The sequence below is a fragment of the Ornithorhynchus anatinus genome, chromosome 20 (genome assembly GCF_004115215.2).
Source record: "Ornithorhynchus anatinus isolate Pmale09 chromosome 20, mOrnAna1.pri.v4, whole genome shotgun sequence".
In the NCBI taxonomy this organism is placed as follows: domain Eukaryota; kingdom Metazoa; phylum Chordata; class Mammalia; order Monotremata; family Ornithorhynchidae; genus Ornithorhynchus; species Ornithorhynchus anatinus.
The window spans coordinates 12437800-12457924 of NC_041747.1; the positions used below are offsets into that span (position 1 = coordinate 12437800).

At 51.6% G+C, this 20125-nt stretch overlaps 1 protein-coding gene across 2 annotated transcripts in view; it reads right to left on the bottom strand.

The window, feature by feature from the left end:
* Positions 1–18574, bottom strand: part of CUL4A (cullin 4A) — a 34099-nt gene extending 15525 nt beyond the window's left edge. The window contains exons 1-9 of one of the 2 annotated variants that reach the window (XM_001514976.5): positions 18290–18574; positions 15678–15793; positions 11330–11433; positions 9972–10041; positions 8662–8735; positions 6601–6763; positions 6038–6127; positions 4273–4355; positions 1832–1899 (exon numbers count right to left, since the gene is read on the bottom strand). In XM_001514976.5, coding sequence (XP_001515026.2) covers positions 1832–1899; positions 4273–4355; positions 6038–6127; positions 6601–6763; positions 8662–8735; positions 9972–10041; positions 11330–11433; positions 15678–15793; positions 18290–18428 — 907 coding nt within the window. In that variant the 5' untranslated portion in view covers positions 18429–18574. The remainder of the gene's footprint in view (positions 1–1831; positions 1900–4272; positions 4356–6037; positions 6128–6600; positions 6764–8661; positions 8736–9971; positions 10042–11329; positions 11434–15677; positions 15794–18289) is intronic. The other variant, XM_039914888.1, reaches the window with a different exon arrangement.
* Positions 18575–20125: the final 1551 nt, after the last annotated feature.

The window sequence follows — 20125 nt, forward strand, 5'->3', positions numbered from 1 at the left end:
TGGGGTAGACACAGGGGAATCAGGTTGTCCCACGTGGGGCTCACAGTCTTAATCCCCATTTTACAGATGAGGTAACTGAGGCACAGAGAAGTGAAGTGACTTGCCCACAGTCACACAGCTGACAAGTGGCAGAGCTGGGATTCGAACTCATGACCTCTGACTCCAAAGCCCGTGCTCTTTCCACTGAGCCACGCTGCTTCTCACAATATAGTTAACACTAGTTGAGTTACATGGGAAAAATAAGAATAACAAGAATTTTGCTATTTGTTAATCATTCACTATGTGCTAAACAGTAGGGTAGATACAAAATTATCAGATTATAATTGGAGACTCAGCTTGATGTAGTAGAAAGAGCCCAGGTCTGAGAGTCTGGAGACTTGAGTTCTAATTCGGCCTCTGCCACTCTCCTGTTGGGTGACCTTGGGCAAGTTTTACTTGACTTCTCTGTGCCTCAGTTTCCTCATTTGTAAAATGGAGATTAAATACCTTTTCTCCCTCCCCATTAAACTGTGATCCCCACTTGGGTCTTGGTGTGACCTAATTAACTTGTGCTTGGTAATCGGTCAATCAATCACTCAGTGGTGGTATTTACTGAACACTTACTTTGTACAGAGCACTGTACTATGTACTTGGGAAAGTATAATATACTAGAGTTTGTAAGCCCACAAGAAGTTTACGGTCTAGAGAGGGGACAGACATTTAAAGTAAATGACAGGTAGGTACGTAAGTATTGTGGGGCTGAGGGTGGGGGGAATAAAGCATATAAATCCAACTGAAGGGTGACACAGAAGGGAGAGGGAGTAATTATTATTATTAGTATTATGGTTCCACCGTCTCCAAGGCGCCTTCCCCGACAGTCTTCCTGTATTTATTCTTGGCAAAAGAACTATTAGGATGATACTTTGGACACGATGGTGATCTTCGAATTGGGAAAGAATTATTGAACAAGAGCTTCCCATAGTTTGAAAGATGTCTAATTCAGCTGTGGGAAATGTGGGTGGTTCTTAACAGAAACGATAAAAGTATTAGATCCTCAAGTATTCATCTCAGAAAGCTGCTTCTGTTCAAAAGATCATCTTTCCAGTTAGCTGTGGACCAGATTTTTGAAGTGTATTTAAAGTCCAAATGGGGTCTCTTAGGATACTTTAGCTCACACCATTTACTACAGGTTTTAGCAGTAAAATAGAGCTTTAATAATAATAATATTTACGGTATTTGTTAAGTACTTACTATGTGCCAGGAGATGTTCTCAGCGCTGGGATGGACACAAGCAACTCAGGTTGGACACAGTCCCTGCCCCACATGGGGCTCACAGTCTCAATCCCCATTTTACAGATGAGGTAACTGAGGCACAGAGAAGTGCCTTGCCCAAGGTCACACAGCAGAAGTGGCGGTGCCGGGATTGGAACCCATGACCTACTGACTCCCAGGCCGGGGCTCTATCCACTGTGTCATGCTGTGGCTCTACCCATCCTTTTCCCATTTTTTCTTGGTTAAAATGCTCTTCTCGATTTTTAACTTCAGGGTAGTGCAGATATCTTCCTTCGGTGTTTCTCGGAATAGGTTTTTTAATACTTTTGACAGACCTCCCATTACCGTTTCTGTTCTGTTTTTAGTAAAGAAAACTACTAGGTCGACAAGTGTGCAATGTCACACTTTCCTTGATAAGTTTTGCAAAGAATGAGGCTCTTCCTCTAGACTGTAAGCTCTTTGCGGGGAGGAAACATGTCTACCACCTCTGCTTTATCTCTCCCAAGCACTTAGCACAGTGCTCTGCATGCAGTACTACCAGTGATTGATTCAGCTTCCATATTCTACTTAGAACAATTACCTTTCTGCAGAATTGCTGTTAAGTGTTCACCTAAGAGTTGTTTCTCCACACATGCAATTAATGGCTTCCTGCGAAAGGCAAAGAAACAGTATCAGAAGAATCGGAGTCATTCCCGCTTCTATCACCTTACTCGATATCCTCAGCTTCAGCCTTGTGAACCATTGGATTTCCCCTTTGAAACCCCTTAATGAGAACGGGCAAAATAATGCAGCGATGCAATAAGGCTCATATATCACGAGGAGGAAAACACGATGAACTTCATGAGAAATGGATATCGGGGCAGTGGAGAAGCAGCGTGGCTCAGTGGAAAGAGCCTGGGTCTGGGAGTCAGAGGTCATGGGTTCCAATCCTGGCTCAGCCACTTGTCAGCTGTGTGACTTGGGGCAAGTTACTTAACTTCTCTGGGCCTCAGTTACCCCATGTGTAAAACGGGGATTAAGACTGTGAGCCCCAGGTGGGACAACCTGATCACCTTGCATCCTCCCTAGCTTTGCACATAGTAAGCGCTTAACAAATGCCATCATTGTTATTATTACTTCCACAGAAATGTATCATGAGAAACGGTGTAGGAAGCCTTGGGTGACAGTGGGACATTAAGGTGATTTGTGATTTTTGCTCACCGCTCCTATCGATCACTGCTTCAGCCTGGCTCTCTCTGCCCCCATTTCAACCCCGTCTCTCCGATTCCCGATGTGCCGGTCGTGGGGAGAGAGGAAGGCCTAGTGACCTATTTGGCTTTGCCTGGATCGCTCCCTTTAAGTCCCTGCAACAGAAAACCTCTGGGGAATCTACCAGAGTCACAGCTTGACCACTCCTGGTTTATTTAGCGGAAAGTTAAACCCCAAAATGTAATGCATTAATTGTGGCTATTTTCATTCGTTCATTCAGTCGTGTTTATGGAGCGCTTACTGTATACAGAGCACTGTACTAAGTGCTTGGGAGAATACAACAGGCACATTCCCTGCCCACAGCGAGCTCACAATCTAGAGGGGGAGAGAGACATTAATATTCCATTTGTAAATACATTTTAGATATATACATATATGAATACAGGTACGTGCATGCTGTGAGGATAGGAGGGAGGGTGAATGAAAGAGCAACGGAGAAGGGAGCGACGCCGAAGGGTGCGGGAGGAGAGGAGGGTTTAGTCGGGGAAGGCTTCTTGGAGGAGATGGGCCTTCGATAAGGCTTTGAAGTGGGGAAGGGCAATCATCGGTCTGATATGAGGAGGGAGGGCGTTCCAGGCCAGGGGTAGGATGTAGGTGAGGGGTCGACGGCGAGACAGACGAGATGGAGGCACAGTGAGGAGGTTGGCATTAGAGGAGCAAAGTGTGCGGGCTGGGCTGTAATAGGAGAGTAGGGAGGTGAGGTAGGATTGGGTAAGGTGATTAAGGGCTTAAGTATTCGTTCAGCGTTTACTATGTGCCAGGCGTTGTACTACGAGCTAGGGTGGATATAAGAAAATCGGGGTGGACAGAGTCCCTGTCCCACAGGGGGCTCACATTCTTAATCTCCATTTTACAGATGAGAAAGCCGAGGCACAGAGAAGTGGAGTGACTCACCTAAGGTCACAAAGCCGACAAGTGGCGGAGCCAGGATTAGAACCTACTCCTCTCACTGCCAGGCCCTTGCTCTTTCCACTAGGCTACACGGCTTCCCCGACCCAGTGCCGATTGAAGGCTACAGCCAGCGTCTGCTCCGTTACCTTGGTTGGATCAAAGACCCTCTTCCCAAATACCTTGGCAAATTGCTTTTTTTTAAAATGCTATTTCTTTAGCACTTACTACTTGCCAAGCACTGCTGTAAGTGCTGGGATAAATACAAGATGATCAGGTTGGACCCGGTCGCTGCCCGACATGGGGCTCACAGTCCTCGTCCCCATTTTATAGATGGGGCACAGAGAAGCGAACTATCTTGACCAAGGTCACACCGTCGACAAGTGGAGGAGCCGGCATTAGAAGCCAGGACCTCTGACTCCCAGGCCCGAGCTGTTTCCACTAGGCCACGCTGCTTCTCTTCCTTTTAACAGATCCCGCCGCATATGTCCCGAAATGCACTTTGTTGAGACCAGTGGACGCTGTTGATGAGTACGTGTCAGGGCTTAGAACAGTGCTGAGCACTTAGGAAGCGCTTAACAAATACCATTATTATTATTATTGCCACCTAAGGAGAGTAAAATCCCCTCACAAGATCAAAACAATTAGATACTATGAAAGTGCTTAATGAGAAACCATGTCTGCAATAACAGGTAAGAGCAAGTTGGGCCTGAAATGGTGTTTGTTAAGCGCTTACGAGAGTCGCCATGAGTCGGTAACGACTCGACGGCACTTGATGATAATAATAATAATGTGCCAGCCACTGTACTAAGTGCTCAGCACTGTACTAGGCGCCTAAAAGAACAAATAGAACAGATCCCCCCCAATAAAAAAAATTCTACTCACTGTGTACTTTGGTCTAAATAGGTGATGATTCTATCGCCTTCCTCTTCTAAGCGTTTGCTCACGTGATCAAGGTACTCTGGGACCTGGTGAACAAGACATTTTAATAAAGCCACAATAAAATGGAAGGATCTCTTCAGTGAGCATTATCTGCTCGCTGAGGATCTCAATGGAACGTTTCCCTCACGGGTTGAGGTACTTTAATGGAATGGATAAATTTAGATTGGAAAAAAAAGGAAAACCGAGCATGATGCCAAAAAGATCTGTCAGGAGCCGGAAGGCAGCTTCAGGGAGGACCACTAGTAGTAATAATAATAATGGTATTTGTTAAGTGCTTACTATGTGCCAAGCACTGTTTTAAGCACTGGGGTAGATATAAGGTAATCAGGTTGTCCCACGTGGGGCTCACAGTCTTCATCCCCATTTTACAGATGAGTAACTGAGGCACAGAGAAATTAAGTGGCTTGCCAAAGGTTACAAAGCAGACAAGCGGCGGAGTTGGAATTAGACCCACGTCCTCCGTCTCCCAAAATCGGCTCTTGCCACTAAGCCACGCTGCTTCTTCACTACCCCCATTGGTATAGCAAAGTAATAATAACGATAATAATAACTACGACGATAAAATTTAAGTGCTTACTGTGTACAGGGGCCTGGATTAAGCACTAGGGTGCAGCCGCGATAATCAGGTTGGACCCAATCCCTGTCCCACAAGGGGCTCACAGTTTTAATCCCAACTTTACAGATGGGGAAACTGAGGGCCAGGCAAGTGAAGTGACTTGCCCCAAGTCGCACAGCAGGCAGGCGGCTGTGGCTCAGCCGGCCGTGTTGGGCTCATGCCGTAGCTGTCCCGGATGGTGGTGGCGGCTAAAGCCGCAGCAGTAGAGGAGGAGGCGGTGCAGTAGCGGAGGGTAAGTACAAGCAACAAGGCCTAGTGGCTAGAACCCGGGCCTGGGAGTAGGAGGACCTGGGTTCTAATCCCGGCTCTGCCATTTGTCCACTGTGTGCCTTTGGGTGAGTTGCTTCACTTCTCTGGGCCTCAGTTGCCTCATCTGTAAAATGGGAATTTAGACTGTGAGCTCCGTGTGGGACAACTGATTAGGTTGTACCTACCCCAGAGCTTCATACCTGTACCTGCCAAATAGCAAGCACTGAAATAATAATAACAATGGTGTTTGTTAAGTGCTTACTGTGTGCCAGGCACTGTACTAAGCGCTGGGGTGGATACAAGCAAATCGAGTTGGACGCAGTCCCTCTCCCACAAAGGGCTCACGGCCCCAAGCCCCATTTTAGAGATGAGATAACTGAGGCCCAGAGAAGTCAAGTGACTTGCCCAAGGTCGCACAGCAGACAAGTGGCAGAGCCGGGATTAGAACCCATGACCACCTGACTCCTAGGCCCATGTCCTATTCACCATGCCAATACTAAAAAAAGTAGCCTCTTCCCAGGGACAGGGAAGTGAAGTGACTTGTCCAAGGTCACACCGCAGATAAGTGGCGGGGCGGTGATTAGAACCCGGGCCCGCTGACTCCCTGGCCTACACTCTTCCCAGTAGGTCACGTTGGTTCTCATCCTGGTGTTTCAATGAATCTGCCAGTAGCATTAAGCGCTTAACAAATACCAACATTATTATTATTATTTAGTGAGTACTTACCGGATGCAGAGCACTGTAATGAGCGCCTTGGCAGAGCACGGGTGATAGACGTCACAGCTGCCCACAAGGAGCTAAATGAAATGGCAGAAAGGCCCTCAGTTGCTTCCGTGTTCTTACCTCTCTTTCTTGCATTAATCTTTGGCCTTCTGCGGCGTACAAGCAGTTTGTCTCTTCCAAAAACCTGTGTTCAAATGAATCTCTGTAAACCTGAGGAACGAAAAAAAGATCGATTCAACACGGTCATCGGCTGGAATCCTCAGTCACGCCTCACCTGACTTAGGAGGGGACACTTCCGCTTTGCTTTTACGTTAATACTGATGGGGCCGATCAATCAATCGATTGATGGAGCGTTTACTGTGTGCTGAGCGCTTGGGAGAGGACAGAATAATAGAGTCGGTAGACATGTTCCGTGCTCACAGGGAGCTAGCGGGTTGTAATACTGCTGATTTTAATGAGCGGGCCCGTGCTCTATCCACTAGGCCACACTGCCTCAATGGACACCTCGATTCCTCAAGTGGCGGGGACTCTGTGACCGCTGAAGACGCTGCGCCTTTCAAACCCAAGTGTCTTCTGAGAGGCGACTCGAAAAACTTCCCGTTTTCCCCTCTCCGCTGAAAATATTTAGCTAACGTCGTAGGCGCGCGTAAGAGCTGTCAACTTCGGAATACAATCGTACTTACTTGTAGATCGGAGAGCATACTCAACAGACTTCGCAGTAAACTTCGGTCTACCGTTTCACCATTTCTCTCTTGCTCGATGAGTGAAAGGACTCCTTCAATAGTTTTGCTCTGAACCAGTTTATCACTGATGACGTGGGTCCTGAAAAGTTCTAATCCCATGTCCCTGGACAAACGAACCAGACGACAGTTAGATGGTGCCTCCGTGGATTAGTCATCCTTGCTGGTCTTGATGTAATTTGGGATTGTTTCACCTTTGCAGAATCAACCAACCGATCGTTGGTAGTTACCGAGCCCTCACTGTGTGCAGAACACTGTACTAAGCGCTTGGAAGAGTACGATATAACAATAAACGGACACGTTCCCTGCCCAGAACGAGCTTATAGACCTCGGAGTGGAGGGACGGGCGTTAAAATTAATTACTGGTGGTGGAATGGTAGCCTACAGAGATGTGTGTTCGGTGCTGGGGGTGAGGGGAGGTGAAGAGTGATAATAATTAATGATGATGGTTCTTGTTAAGCGCTTACTATGTGCCACACACTGTCCTACGCCCGGGGGTGGGTACAAGTTGATCAGGTTGGACCGAGTCCCTGTGCCACATGGGGCTCACGGTCTTAATCCCCATTTTCCGGATGAGGTAACCGAGGCCCAGCGAAGTGGCTGGCCCGAGGTCACACAGCCGACCTGCGGCGGAGGTGGGATTAGACTTCTGACTCCCAGGCCCGGGCTTTATCCGCTAAGCCACACCGCTTCCCGATCTCCTTCCCAAGGAGAATATCAACTTCTTAAAGGGGTACGTAGGCGGAAGGGAGAAATGAGGGTCTGGGTCAGGGAAGACCTCTTGGAGGAGATGTGAGTTTAGTAGGGCCTTGAAAGTGGACCCTGTCAGATAATAATAATGTTGATATTTGTTAAGCGCTTACTATGTGCAGAGCACTGTTCTAAGCACTGGGGTAGAACACAGGGGAATCAGGTGGTCCCACACGAGGCTCACAGTCTTCATCCCCATTTTACAGATGAGGTAACTGAGGCACAGAGAAGTTAAGTGACTTGCCCACAGTCACACAGCTGACAAGCGGCGGAGTCGGAATTCAAACCCATGACCAACGACTCCCAAGCCCAGGCTCTTTCCACTGAGCCACTCTGCTTCTCTATGAGACAGAGGGTGACTTCCAGAGGGAGGAAACCATAGTTGGCCAAAACTGATAACTTTTATTTGGAATATCTCACTTTTTAATGGGAATATCAGGAACCTTGATGTAAGACAAGACCATCTGCTCCACGAAAGGTCCACCTGGACCAAGTGGATCTACCGCACGTTCCTACTCAATCCATCTACTATTTATTGAGTGCTTCTAGACCGAGATAGGCCAACAGTATCTCTTTGAAGGAGGCACTTTCACAGTGCCATGTTATCAGGGAGAACATCAGAGGCAGAAAATGGTTTCTTCTAATAATAATGATAACGGTATTTATTAAGCGCTTTCTACGTGCCAGGTACTGTCGTACTGTAGCTATTTCTGCAGCCAGCGGCTCTTCAGCAGTCCAAGACGTCTGATGGCACCTCCTCACCTGCCTTTCAACCTTTTCCCATTTCCCGCATCTCTCACCTCTTCAAGCGTGTTCCGTTTGCTCTTTCCCATCCATCCCCGCTCCCGGCTTCTACCCCTCCCTTCGGCTAAAAAACCCACCCGCAGCAAGTGCCCTAGAAAACTGGTGTGCATAGAAATATTGCAGCAGGTGGCTCCCAGGCAGCAGGCATGAACGGCCATCTTAAAATCCTGCGGTTCTTTTCGAAGGTCATGGTCAGATGGAGGGAGGTCTGATCTTCTTAGCGCTCTGAACCGTAAAATGGACACGGTAAAAAGGGGATTAAGGCTGGGAGCCCTACGAGGGACGGGGACTGTTGTCTAATCTGACTTGCTTGTATCCACCCTAGTGCTTAGTACAGTGCCTGCCACATAGTAAGCGCTTAACAAATACCATGATTATTGTATTATTATCGGCCCTTCAGAGTTAGAGCAGCAGACTCAGATATACCAGGGTACTTATAAGAGCACCTACCACAGAGAAGGAAGTAGCGAATTCTGCAGTACATAAGTGCGATCCAAAAACAGAAAAATACTTCTAATCATGACCTGTAAATGAAACAAAAAATACCATTGTGAGTTTCTTTGCTTTTCTTTTTCCTTTTTGAGTAGACACTGTCCAGGCTGGGCAAAACATTTCCTTCTATAGGCTCTCATGGTTAGTTTTCTCCTCCCTCCTTATTGCAAGAAAACCTCAAAGTGTTAAACAATCCAAAGGCCCTTGGGTAAGGCCCTTCTTTGTAAATAATAATAATAATAATTATGGCATTTGTTAAGCACTTACTGTGTGCCAGGCACTGTACTAAGCGCTAGGGTGGATGCAAGCTAATCAGGTTGGACATAATCCCTGCTCCACAGAGGAACTCCCAGTTTCAATCCCCATTTTCCAGAAGAGGTAACTGAGGCCCAGAGAAGTGAAGTGACTTCCCCAAGGTCACATAGCAGACAATGTGCCAGGCACTGTTCTAAGCGCTGGGGTAGATATACAAGATAATTAGGTTGGACAGAGTCCCTGTCCCACGAGGAGCTCACAGTCTTCATCCCCATTTTACAGATGAGGTAACGGAGGCCCAGAGAAGTGAAGTGACTTGTCTCAGATCACAGAGCGGACAAGTGGCGGAGCCGGGATTAGAACCCATGAACTTTCGACTCCCAGGCCGGGGCTCTATCCCCTAATTTGATGTGGGCAAATACCCTTTATTCAAAACTAAATTCTTGTTCTTTTAAATTGCTGGTGGGCGGCCTAAAAATCTCATTCAAACCCCCAGGACGTATTTATTTGGTCTGCAGAAGGACTCCGAACGTGTCTATCCTCTGGCTTTACTTCAGGCAGAGGGGTGGCACGTGACCATTAAGGTCACCTCTGGCCCCTACAACAGACCACGTGAATTTGCAAAAGACTGGGTCTTGGCCAACTGGTCATGCCGTCCAACAGGGGCTCCCAGACCCCTTTGTTCTGTGGCTTCGATCCAAAAAAAAAAAAAAGGCTACATGCTCTCCCCTCAAATTCTAGCCTTGGCAGAGGAACACTGTTAATGTATTCTGCAATCAATCGTTTTTGTATCGAAAGAGATTCTTGCAATAATTCGCAGCGGACGGCATCGGCTCGGTGATGGTTTATTATGTGTGTGTGGTGCGTTCGTTCCCAGTGTTTTTCACCCCTCTCCCAAACCTGGCATATCTATTTGCTCAAAGTTGCTTCCTCTGCAGATGACACAGACTCTCAGCTCCCAAACAGTCTCAACTGGATTGAAAGTGGGCAACTAGAAGATACGGTAAACTTACCATCTGTCGGCAGTGATCTTGCCAGCATTTGTTGATCTTCTTTAAAAATAAGACGCTGTCCAGACTATCTGTGCAGCCCCCGTCAAGGAAAACATCTGGAATCGGAAACTATACATTCAGATCGCCGCCTAGAGTCTCAGACATAATCCCAGTAATTGTCCCGACAAATATATGCTCTGATACTAGAAACCTAAAGCAGCCTATATCCCTTCCCAGACCACCCCATTCTGGGAAGCAGGTGGTCTAGAGGAAAGAGCCGGGGCCTGGGAGTCAGAGGACCTGGGTTCCAATCCTGGCTCCGCCGCTTGCCTGCTGGGTGACCGTGGGCAAGTCACTTCTCTGGGCCTCGGTTTCGTCACCTGTAAAATACCCGCTCTCCCTCCGACCGACAGTCCCCGTGAGGGACAGGGACCACGTCCAATCTGAAGAGAAGCAGTGTGGTCTAGTGGATAGAGTATGGGGGTCTAAGAGCTGGGTTTAAATTGGAAAAAATATTTGTCTTTTCCCTCGCCCTCCTCTCCGCTAACCTTCCCAGCCCTGGGTCACCTCCGCTGTAGGCTTCCTCTGCTGCCAATCTTGTGCCTCAAAGTACTCTAGGTGGAAATCCAGCACCAAAGTTGTAGGCTGGAAGTTCCCTGTGGGCAGGGAATGTGTCCACCAACTTTATTGTACTCGACTCTTCCGAGTGCTTGGTATAGTGCTGTGCATACAATAATAATAATGACAATTGTGGTATGATAATAATGATGGTATTTAAGCGCTTACTATGTGCCAAGCACTGTTCTAAGCACTGGGGTAGATACTAGGTAATGTGCCAGGGACTGTACTAAGTGCTGGGGAGAGATACCAGCTAATCGGGTTGGACACAGTCCCTGTCTCACATAGGGCTCACAGTTTCAGCCACCTCAAATTCATCCTTACTTGCGCTCAGCTTTGCCCTCTCTTCCCCTCAGAAATACAACTTCTCCTTATCAGCTCCCATGCCTTTCTTTAATGGCATCTGTTAAGCACCGACTATGTGCCAGGCACCGTGCTAAGCGCTGAACGCCTGTTCGGGGCAACTTCTGTTGTCCCACTGCAGATGTTCACCCCCTGGAAGGCCCCGGGGCCACTGCGAGCCTCATCTCTCGCCCCGTAGGCTTTGCCCATTGACAAAATCTGAACCGTCGGGTGTGGACTCCCCCAAGTCTCTCCCTCACCTCTCGAAGTCACTTTCCCAGGCTCCTTTCCCCGTCAGCCCTCCATCCCAACCACACTTAACGATCATTTCCTATAGCGGTCACTCTGCCAATTTTTTTTTTTTTTTTAAAGGATTAAGTTCAAAGTGTCAAAACTTGGGGAAGCGGTAAAAAGGATATTCTCTGAACTGAACGATTTGGGCTTTGACGTGATCTTCACAAGCCTGCCACAGCTTCTTGTACAGTACCGGGGACGCTTTGTAAGAACAGAGATTTTCCACGGCCTAAAAGCAAAAAGAAGAAATCCGCTCGGTAGGCAGAACACGCTCATTTGGAGGAACGGCATTTTGAAGACGCTCATGTGCTAATGTACAGAAATCGCGTATTTCGGTCGGAGTTTAGGGTTTTCACATTTACCCTCATTAACGTACAGTTCTTCCGCAGGGCGCGTTATTCAATGCGGAAATGAAAGTGCTCCTCGATCTCGTCTCTCTCGCCGCCGATCCCTCTGGCCTGGAACACCCTCTCACTTCATACCCGACAGACGATCACTCTCCCCACCTTCAAGGTTTTATTGAAGGCTGGGATTAGAACGCATTCATACATTCACGCCATCGTATTTATGGAGCGCTTACTATGTGCAGAGCACTGTACTAACCGCTTGGAAAGTACAATTCGGCAACAGATAGAGACAATCCCTGCCCAACAACGGGCTCACAGTCTAACGCATGACTTTCTGACTCCCAGTCCCAGGCTCTCTCCACTACGCCATGGTATTTGCAACTCCGATTTACTGCTAGTTTTATTTTTTTTATTCTTTCCCGGAACTCAAGCATTTCTCAGAACCTCGGGCTGCCCTTTATTATATCTCCGTATTCAGGTATATGCCCAGCGGTCCCTGGTTTCACACGTTTAGCGGGAGAAGGGGACGGCAAGAGGGTAACAGAAGCTCCTACTCATCTTCTGGCTTACTCTCCCAGGGAGGGGAGCAGTGTGGGCTAGTGGCTAGAGCCCGAGCCTGGGAATCAGAAGGACCGGGGTTCCACTCCCGGCTCTGCCACCTGTCAGCTGTGTGACCGTGGCCAAGTCATTTCACTTCTCCGGGCCTCGGCGACCTCATCTGGAAAATGAGGATTAAGACTGTGAGTCCCTTGCGGGGCAGGGACTGTGTCCGATCTGCTTAGCTTGGATCTACCCCAGCCCTTAGTACAGTACCTGGCACATAGTAAGTGCCTAACAAATACCTCGATTATTATTATTATTATTATTAAGGTCACCAATGGGGACAGTGGGATTCCTGGGATCGGATCCTGCTTGAACCAGCCTGGTTCAATCACAGGCCGGCCTTGGGCCCCTTCAAAACTGCAGCCCGCCAAAATTCCGGGGGTAAGTCGGCAAAGCCATTCGTCCTAGCAAGATTCCATGCTCTACCAAGGAGCAGCGTGGCCCGGGAGTCAGATGACCTGGGTTCTAATCCCGGCTCCGCTGCCCGCCTGCTGTGTGACCTCGGGCGAGTCGCTTCGCTTTTCTGTGCTTCAGTTCCCTCATCCGCAAAAATGGGGACTCAACCCCTGTTCCCCCTTCTACTTAGACTGTGAGCCCCACGTGGGGCCTGAAGATCTTGTATCTACTCCAGCGTTTAGTACAGTGCTTGGCACATAGTAAGCGCTTAACAGATACCACAGTTATTATTATTACGGCCGCCTCCATCCCAACCAGGCTCGGCTGTCGTCCCCCCGCTCCGGTAAGGATGAGGACAAAGTAGGAAATCGAGACTCCCAGAGAATGGCAGAGATCAGGAAGAAGGAGTAGAGGGGCAAGCCACGGCCGAAGAGGGTATTGAGTGAATAACGACAGAACGTATAAAAAAGGGGCAAAGGGGAAAAGACACGGAAAGAGGGGGAACGAAGGGAAGAGGCGGGAAGGTTCTCCAAAATCACTGTCAAGCTAAAAGGCTGGATGAATTGACTGACTCCTCTAGAATGTCAGCTCTCTGTGGGCAGGGAATGTGTCTTCCAACTCTTAATAATAATGTTGGTATTTGTTAAGCGTTTACTATGTGCCAAGCACTGTTCTAAGCGCCGGGGTAGACACAGGGGAATCAGGTTGTCCCACGTGGGGCTCACAGTCTTAATCCCCATTTTACAGATGAGGAAACTGAGGCACCGAGAAGTTAAGTGACTTGCCCAAAGTCACACAGCTGACAAGTGGCCACGCCGGGATTCGAACCCATGACCTCTGACTCCAAAGCCCGTGCTCTTTCCACTGAGCCACACTGCTTCACTATTCACTCTTCTTATATGGCTGGGTTGTTCTCTCCCAAGCGCTTAGTGATGATAATAATAATGATCATTTCGGTATCTATCAAGCACTCACTATGTGCCGGGCACCGTACTAAGCGCCGGGGTGGATACGAGCAAATCGGGTTGGACACAGTCCCTATCCCACGTGGGGCTCAGTCTTAATCCCCATTTTACAGATGGGGTAACTGAGGCACAGAGAAGTGACTTGCCCAAGGCCACAGTGTTCTGCACACAGAAAGCGCTCAACAAATACTATCGAAGGGAACGCTCAGTATAGTGGAAGAAGACACCCCCATCTATAAACCTAGATAAACCCGCGCTTAAGACGGGCAGAGTTTGACTGACTGTTCTGAAAGGAGCCGAATTACGTTCAGCTTTCACGTCCCGTGTTTTAGTCCTTATAATAGATTAATTGGACTCTCTGGAAGAGAGTATCCCTTTTCATTCTTTCAGTTGTATTTACTGAGCGCTTACTGTGTGCAAAGCACTGTACTGCGCACTTTTGGAGGGGAAACTTCCTTGGAAACCAGAAAAGGGAATAGCGGTTACCAGAAGAGACTACTCTGGAAAAAGCACAATCAGAAAGTAGACACAGGCATAATGAGCTTATGCTGGAACATTTTCAGAGCACGAAAACTAAGATCGACTCTATGGAAAATGGGTCACCCATTCAGTAGGTTCACCCCAAGATACGTGTGGTTACGATGGGCGCCGATGACCTCGTAAAACAAAAAATGACTCTGAAACAAATACACTTTAGAGGAGAATATCCACGTCACTGATATTAGAACACCGATTATGAAGCATAATAAGGTTGAAGAAGTTTATATAGCCAACGGTGAAATAAATCTTATCGTGGGAAACTATGACTTAGGCAAAGCATACCAAAATTCCAAATTTTTAATGACCGGATGAACCAAAATATTAAGAACCTACCTTAAAAGCCTGGCTAAATATTTCCGTTTAGGTTCATTTTGCATTTTTTAAACATAAATAGCTCCCTCAAACAAAATACCTACAACGCCTCAGTGACTATTTCCTTCATCGGCGAGGGGGTTTCACCTCTGGTCTCCTAAAACTGACCTTTAAATTTGTTAGGTTTTTGCCGTCCGGATCCAAATGCAGTTGCCAGCAAATCGGCCTGCAGGTCTCCGGCAGATCCCACCTGAGTTTTTGGTTTTTTTTTGAAAGAGTGCATGATTTTCTAACCTGTAAAATTAAATTCTCACTGTCTCAGAAGTTGAAATGAAACAAAATCATGCAACACTGCAAACGCTAAAAGGGGAACTTAACCCCCCACCCGGCCCCCGATAGGCGAGTTGCATGCTTCAGTGAGATCTCACCAGTTTGACCATGCCAAGGCCTCAGACAAAGTGGGAAAGGAGAACTGCAACAGAGAAGCAGCGCGGCTTAGTGGATAGGGCCCGGGCCTGGGAGCCTGGAAGTCGGGAGGACCTGGGTTCTAATCCCGGCTCTGCCACGAGCCTGCTGGGTGACCTGGGGCCAGTCAGTTCACTCCTCTAGGCCTCAGTTCCCTCATCTGTAAAATGGGGATTAAGACCGTGAGCCCCATCTGGGACAGGGACTGCGTCCAACCTGATTAACTCCTATCTTCCCCAGTGCTTAGAACAGTGCTTGGCACATAGGAAGCTCTTAACAATACCGTAATTATTATCATTATTACTATCCACCCATCAAAGACCTGGAAAGCAACGGAAACGGCTAAGCCGTGCAGGGCCGAAGCTCTTAAAATCCATTTTCTTCCATTGCGGCACCTAGGAAAATATGAAGAAATCCTTGCCGACGAGAAAGCGATGACAACGGTGTGAGCTTTTTCAAGACGAAACCTGACGGAAAGGGGTACAGCTTCCAAAACTTCATTCGGGCCCCCAGCAGATACCGTCTCCGAGCCTTTCGGTCCCAAACATTCAGACGCTAAGAGCTTCCTTTAACAGTCGTGCCCCCGAATGAATCCTTTCCTTTCTTCTTCTGGATTAGGTGGCGGGAAATGGAAGTCCTACGATTCCTTCCCCTTCCCAGACGACCAGAGTAACGCACAGTTATCATTATTTTTTCTGAGAGATGTGATAGGAAGAATCGAACACCGACCCGAGCCCGTTTTGCATTCGACAGGGAGGAAGTAGGCGGCATTTGACATCTGAACGAGTACTGACATTCTGAAAGTCACTCAAGCTCTACCACGTTGACTGTTTTTAGACCCTTACCTGGTAGAGCTCTTCGAGGTTGTATTTAATGGAGGTGCTACTTTGTATGGCTCTCACTGCTTCATGGAGCTGCTGCCATGTATCCTGAGTGTAATTATCAGGCAATTTGGGTCTGTCTGTAAAACCAGATACAGAGTAAATGGAAAACGGCATCATTGCTTATAGCCACACGGCTTTAGACTATACCAAAAGAGTACACTCAAAATAACGGACAAGGAGGTGCACATCAAACTCAACTTCACCAACTCGGCGCCAAACCGTTCATTTAAAATCGGAATTTTAATTTCCAATGGAATGTGGAAGGGAATTTAAAAGAGGAAGAGCCTCATTTCAATCCCCCGGGCTCTTTGACCGTATCCTTTAACGGCGACGTACCGCTGAAACACGTTTAAAACTTCACAAGGATGAACGCACACGGGACATGCAAGTTTCAAAGTTCGTTCTTTATTTAATCATTTCAGAAACACTTAACGGTTCAGTTCCAAGTCATTTAAAAACTAGTTCTAGTCCTTATTCTGGCTTGTAAATAAAAGCCACCCAGCCTACTTTTACTGCTCATCTTTTCATAATCCATCAGTGGTTTTTAGCGTGGGCTGACTGTGCGCAGGACATTGGTCTGAGCGCTTGGGAGACTGCCGTACAACAGAGTCGGTAGACGCGGTCTCTGCCCACAGACAGCTGACGGGATGCTTAACTGTGATCGTTAAATAATAATGATAATTATGGCATTTGTTAAGCGCCCACTGTGTGCCGGGCACTGTCCTAAGCGCTGGGGTGGATACAAGCCCGTCGGGTTGGACGCATCGCTGTCCCGCCGCACGCGGCTCTCGGCCTTCACCCCCATCTGACAGATAACTGAGGCCCAGAGAAGTGAAATGACTTGCCCGAGGCCACAGAGCAGACAAGTGGCGGAGCCGGGATTAGAACCCATGACCTTCTGCCCCTTGTTCTATCCATTATGCCACTTCCCAATGACATACTTATTCCTTCAAGAGTGCATAGTAATGATGATAATAATGATAGTATTTGTTAAGCGCTTACTATGTGCGAGGGAAACAAACGCATAGGGAACAAAATTATCATTTCACCTGGCAGGGTAGTGTAAGCGGACGTAATTGAACACGATCTAATTATTCCGGCTCCGCGGTGCATCTTAGAGAAGGTATCGACAGGCCTGGTTGTCACATACACATCACATACGCTTTGTTTACACTGGCTGGATTACAAAATCGGTTCACCCTGTTTTTTCCCCCACTCTCCAACTAAGGAACTCGACAGAGGCGGCACATCCCCCGTCGGAGGATGAACGGCCCGGGCTGCCAGGTCAGGCCGTCCGCGGTCAATCCTATTTATCGATCGCTTACTCTGGGCACAGCACTGTTTTAAGCACTCGGGAGAGTACAGTAATAATAATAATAACGATGACGGCATCTGTCGAGGTGCCAGGTGCCGTATTAAGCGCCGGGCTGGACACCAGCAAATCGGGTCGGACGCGGGCCCCGTCCCACGCGGGGTTCGCAGTCTGCATCCCCATTTTACAGAGGAAGGAACTGAGGCCCAGAGAAGCGAAGTGACGTGGCCGAGGTCACGCCTCAGACGAGTGGCGGGGGCCGGGATTAGAACCCATAACCTTCCGTCTCCCAGGCCCGTGCCCCATCCGCTACGCCGTGCCGCTTAGGCCAACGAACGAGGCGAAGGCATTCGGGGCGCAGGGTGAAGGGATGCCGTCCAACTTCCCAGCTGGTTGCGGGCAGGGAAACGCGTCTGTGGCCCTACTGACCTCTCCCCAGCGCTCAGTACAGCGCTCTGCGCACGGGGACCGAATGAAAGAAGCGCTACTTGGGGACGAGCCGACGAAGACATTCGAATAAATGGAAAAAAATGAGGTTCGGCGCTGGGGGATGCTTCACGCCAAGAAAAGGGGGTCTTTGGCCACTCCATCCGGCGGCCCTACGTACTGAGCGCTTCCCGGCGGGTGGCAGGACGGTGTGCTAAGCGCTCTTGTGGCCGGCGTCCCCCGGGACGAGGGGGCCTGGGATCCACCTGATCAGCAGGCCGGGGCCTGGGCGTGGGAAGGTCACGGGTTCTAATCCCGCCTCCACCTTTCGACAGCTGCGTGACCCTGGGCGAGTCACTTCCCTCCTCCGGGCCTCAGGCCCCTCCTCGGGAAAAGGGGGAGACCGTGCGATCTGGGTGGGACAGGGGCCCGTCCGATCGGTCTCCACCCCGGCGCTTCATAAGGCGCCTGGCACGTAGTGAGCGCTTAAGGGGCACCACGGCCATGATCATTCCAGTGCTTGGCACACAGTACCTTACCAGTCCCGGGGTGGTGGTGGTTGTTGTTAGGAGGAGGTCCGGGCCTCCCTGGGGGAGGGGGCGAGGGCCTGACGGTGGGCTCCGGGGGGGGGGGGGGACCCCGAGGGCAGAGGCGACCCCCAAACCAGGTGGGAAGGGGGGGGGGGGGTCTTTTGCACCGGAGGGGGAGGGGAAGGGCTCGGCGGAGGCGAGTGGGGAAAGGTCACGGCGGCCCGTGCAGTGCGGGGTGCGGTGCAGGGGGACCTCGGGGGGGGGCGGGGGTCCCCTCTCCCCTCCCCCCGTCGCCCCGGACCTACCTCTGAAATTCTTAATGACTAGTTTCTTGGAGGAGGCGGAGGAGGAGGCGGAGGCCGCCAGGGAGGCGGGCTTCGTCAGGCCGTTGGTGTGTCCGACCAGGGCCGAAAAGTGGCCTTTCTTCGGGGGCTCCTCGGCCATGGCTTCGGCCCCGGCCCCAACGGCGGCGTTGGCGGGGGAGGAAGGAGGGAAGCACAATAACGAGCCCGGCGCTGCTTACTCCTACTGAGGATTCAAAAACAACCACCACCGGATCCCCCGCCTGCTGGGGGGGGGGGGAGCGGCCGGGGCCGCGGCCGCTGCCTCCGCCCGGCCCCGCACAGACACCTCGGGGGCCCCGGCCGGGGGAGGAAGGGGCTGGGCCCGGTGCGGGACGGTGCGGGGCGGTGCGGGGGGGCAGGGGCAGGGCCGGCCGGGGGGGGGGGGAGGGGGGAGGCGGAGGGTTAGCGCTCGGCCGCCAGGGGGCGCCGCCGGGACCAGCCCGGACGCCTCCGCTCCCAAACCACCCCCTCCCTCGCCCTCCTCTCCGGGGCCCCGCCCCCTCCCCTCTGTGGCCACGCCCCCTCCCTCCTCCCCCCAGCCCCGCCCCTTCCGTCCTCTCGCTCCTTCTGGCGGCCCCTCCCTCTCCCTCCCCCCTGCGGCCCCGCCCCCTCCTTCCCGCCTCTCTGGCTCCTCTCCCCCCGTAGCCCCGCCCCCTCCTCCCCGTGGCCCCGCCCCCTCCTCCCGCCTCTCTTGCTCCTCTCCCCCGTAGCCCCGCCCCCGCTCGTCTCCCAGGCCCCTCCCCTGCAGCCCCGCCCCTCGGTGGCCCCGCCCCCCTCGGTGGCCCCGCCCCGCTCCTCCTGTAGCCCCTCCCCTCGGTGGCCCCGCCCATCGCCTCATGAAGCCACGCCCCTCCCCTCCTGTAGCCCCGCCCCTCCTCTCGGTGGCCCCGCCCCTCGCTCCTCTCCTCCTGTAGCCCCGCCCCTCCCCTCGGTGGCCCCGCCCCTCGGTGGCCCCGCCCCCGCTCCTCTCCTCCTGTAGCCCCTCCTCTCGGTGGCCCCTCCCCTCGCCTCATGTAGCCACGCCCCCTCTCCTCCTGTAGCCCCTCCCTTCGGTGGCCCCGCCCCTCTCCTCCTGTAGCCCCGCCCCTCCCTTCGGCGGCCCCGCCCCCTCTCAGCTCCTCCTATAGCCCCTCCCCTCGGTGGCCCCGCCCCCCCCTCCTGTAGCCCCTCCCCTCGGTGGCCCCGCCCCATCATCCCTCTCCTCCTGTAGCCCCGCCCCTCCTTTCGGTGGCCCCGCCCCCTCTCCTCGGTGGCCCCGCCCCTCACTCATCTCCTCCTGCAGCCCCTCCCCTCGGTGGCCCCTCCCCTCGCCTCACGTAGCCCCGCCCCGCCCCGCGGTGGCCCCGCCCCCCCTCCTGTAGCCCCTCCCCTCGGTGGCCCCGCCCCATCATCCCTCTCCTCCTGTAGCCCCGCCCCTCCTTTCGGTGGCCCCGCCCCCTCTCCTCGGTGGCCCCGCCCCTCACTCATCTCCTCCTGCAGCCCCTCCCCTCGGTGGCCCCTCCCCTCGCCTCACGTAGCCCCGCCCCGCCCCGCGGTGGCCCCGCCCCTCGCCTCCTGTAGCCCCGCCCCCTCCTCTATGGCCCCGCCCCTCGCTCCCTCGTGCCCCCCTCCCTCCCTCCCCCCCAATCCTCCCTCCCCCTGGCGAAGCGGCGGGCGCCGTCAGTCCTGCCAACCGCCGAGCGCGGAGGCGCCACGCACCTGGCCCTTGTCCTCCACAGCACTTCGGGGGCGGGGAGGACGAGGCGGCCGACCGGCCGGCTGCTTCTCCTCAGGCGCCCTGGGGCGGGGGAGGGATGA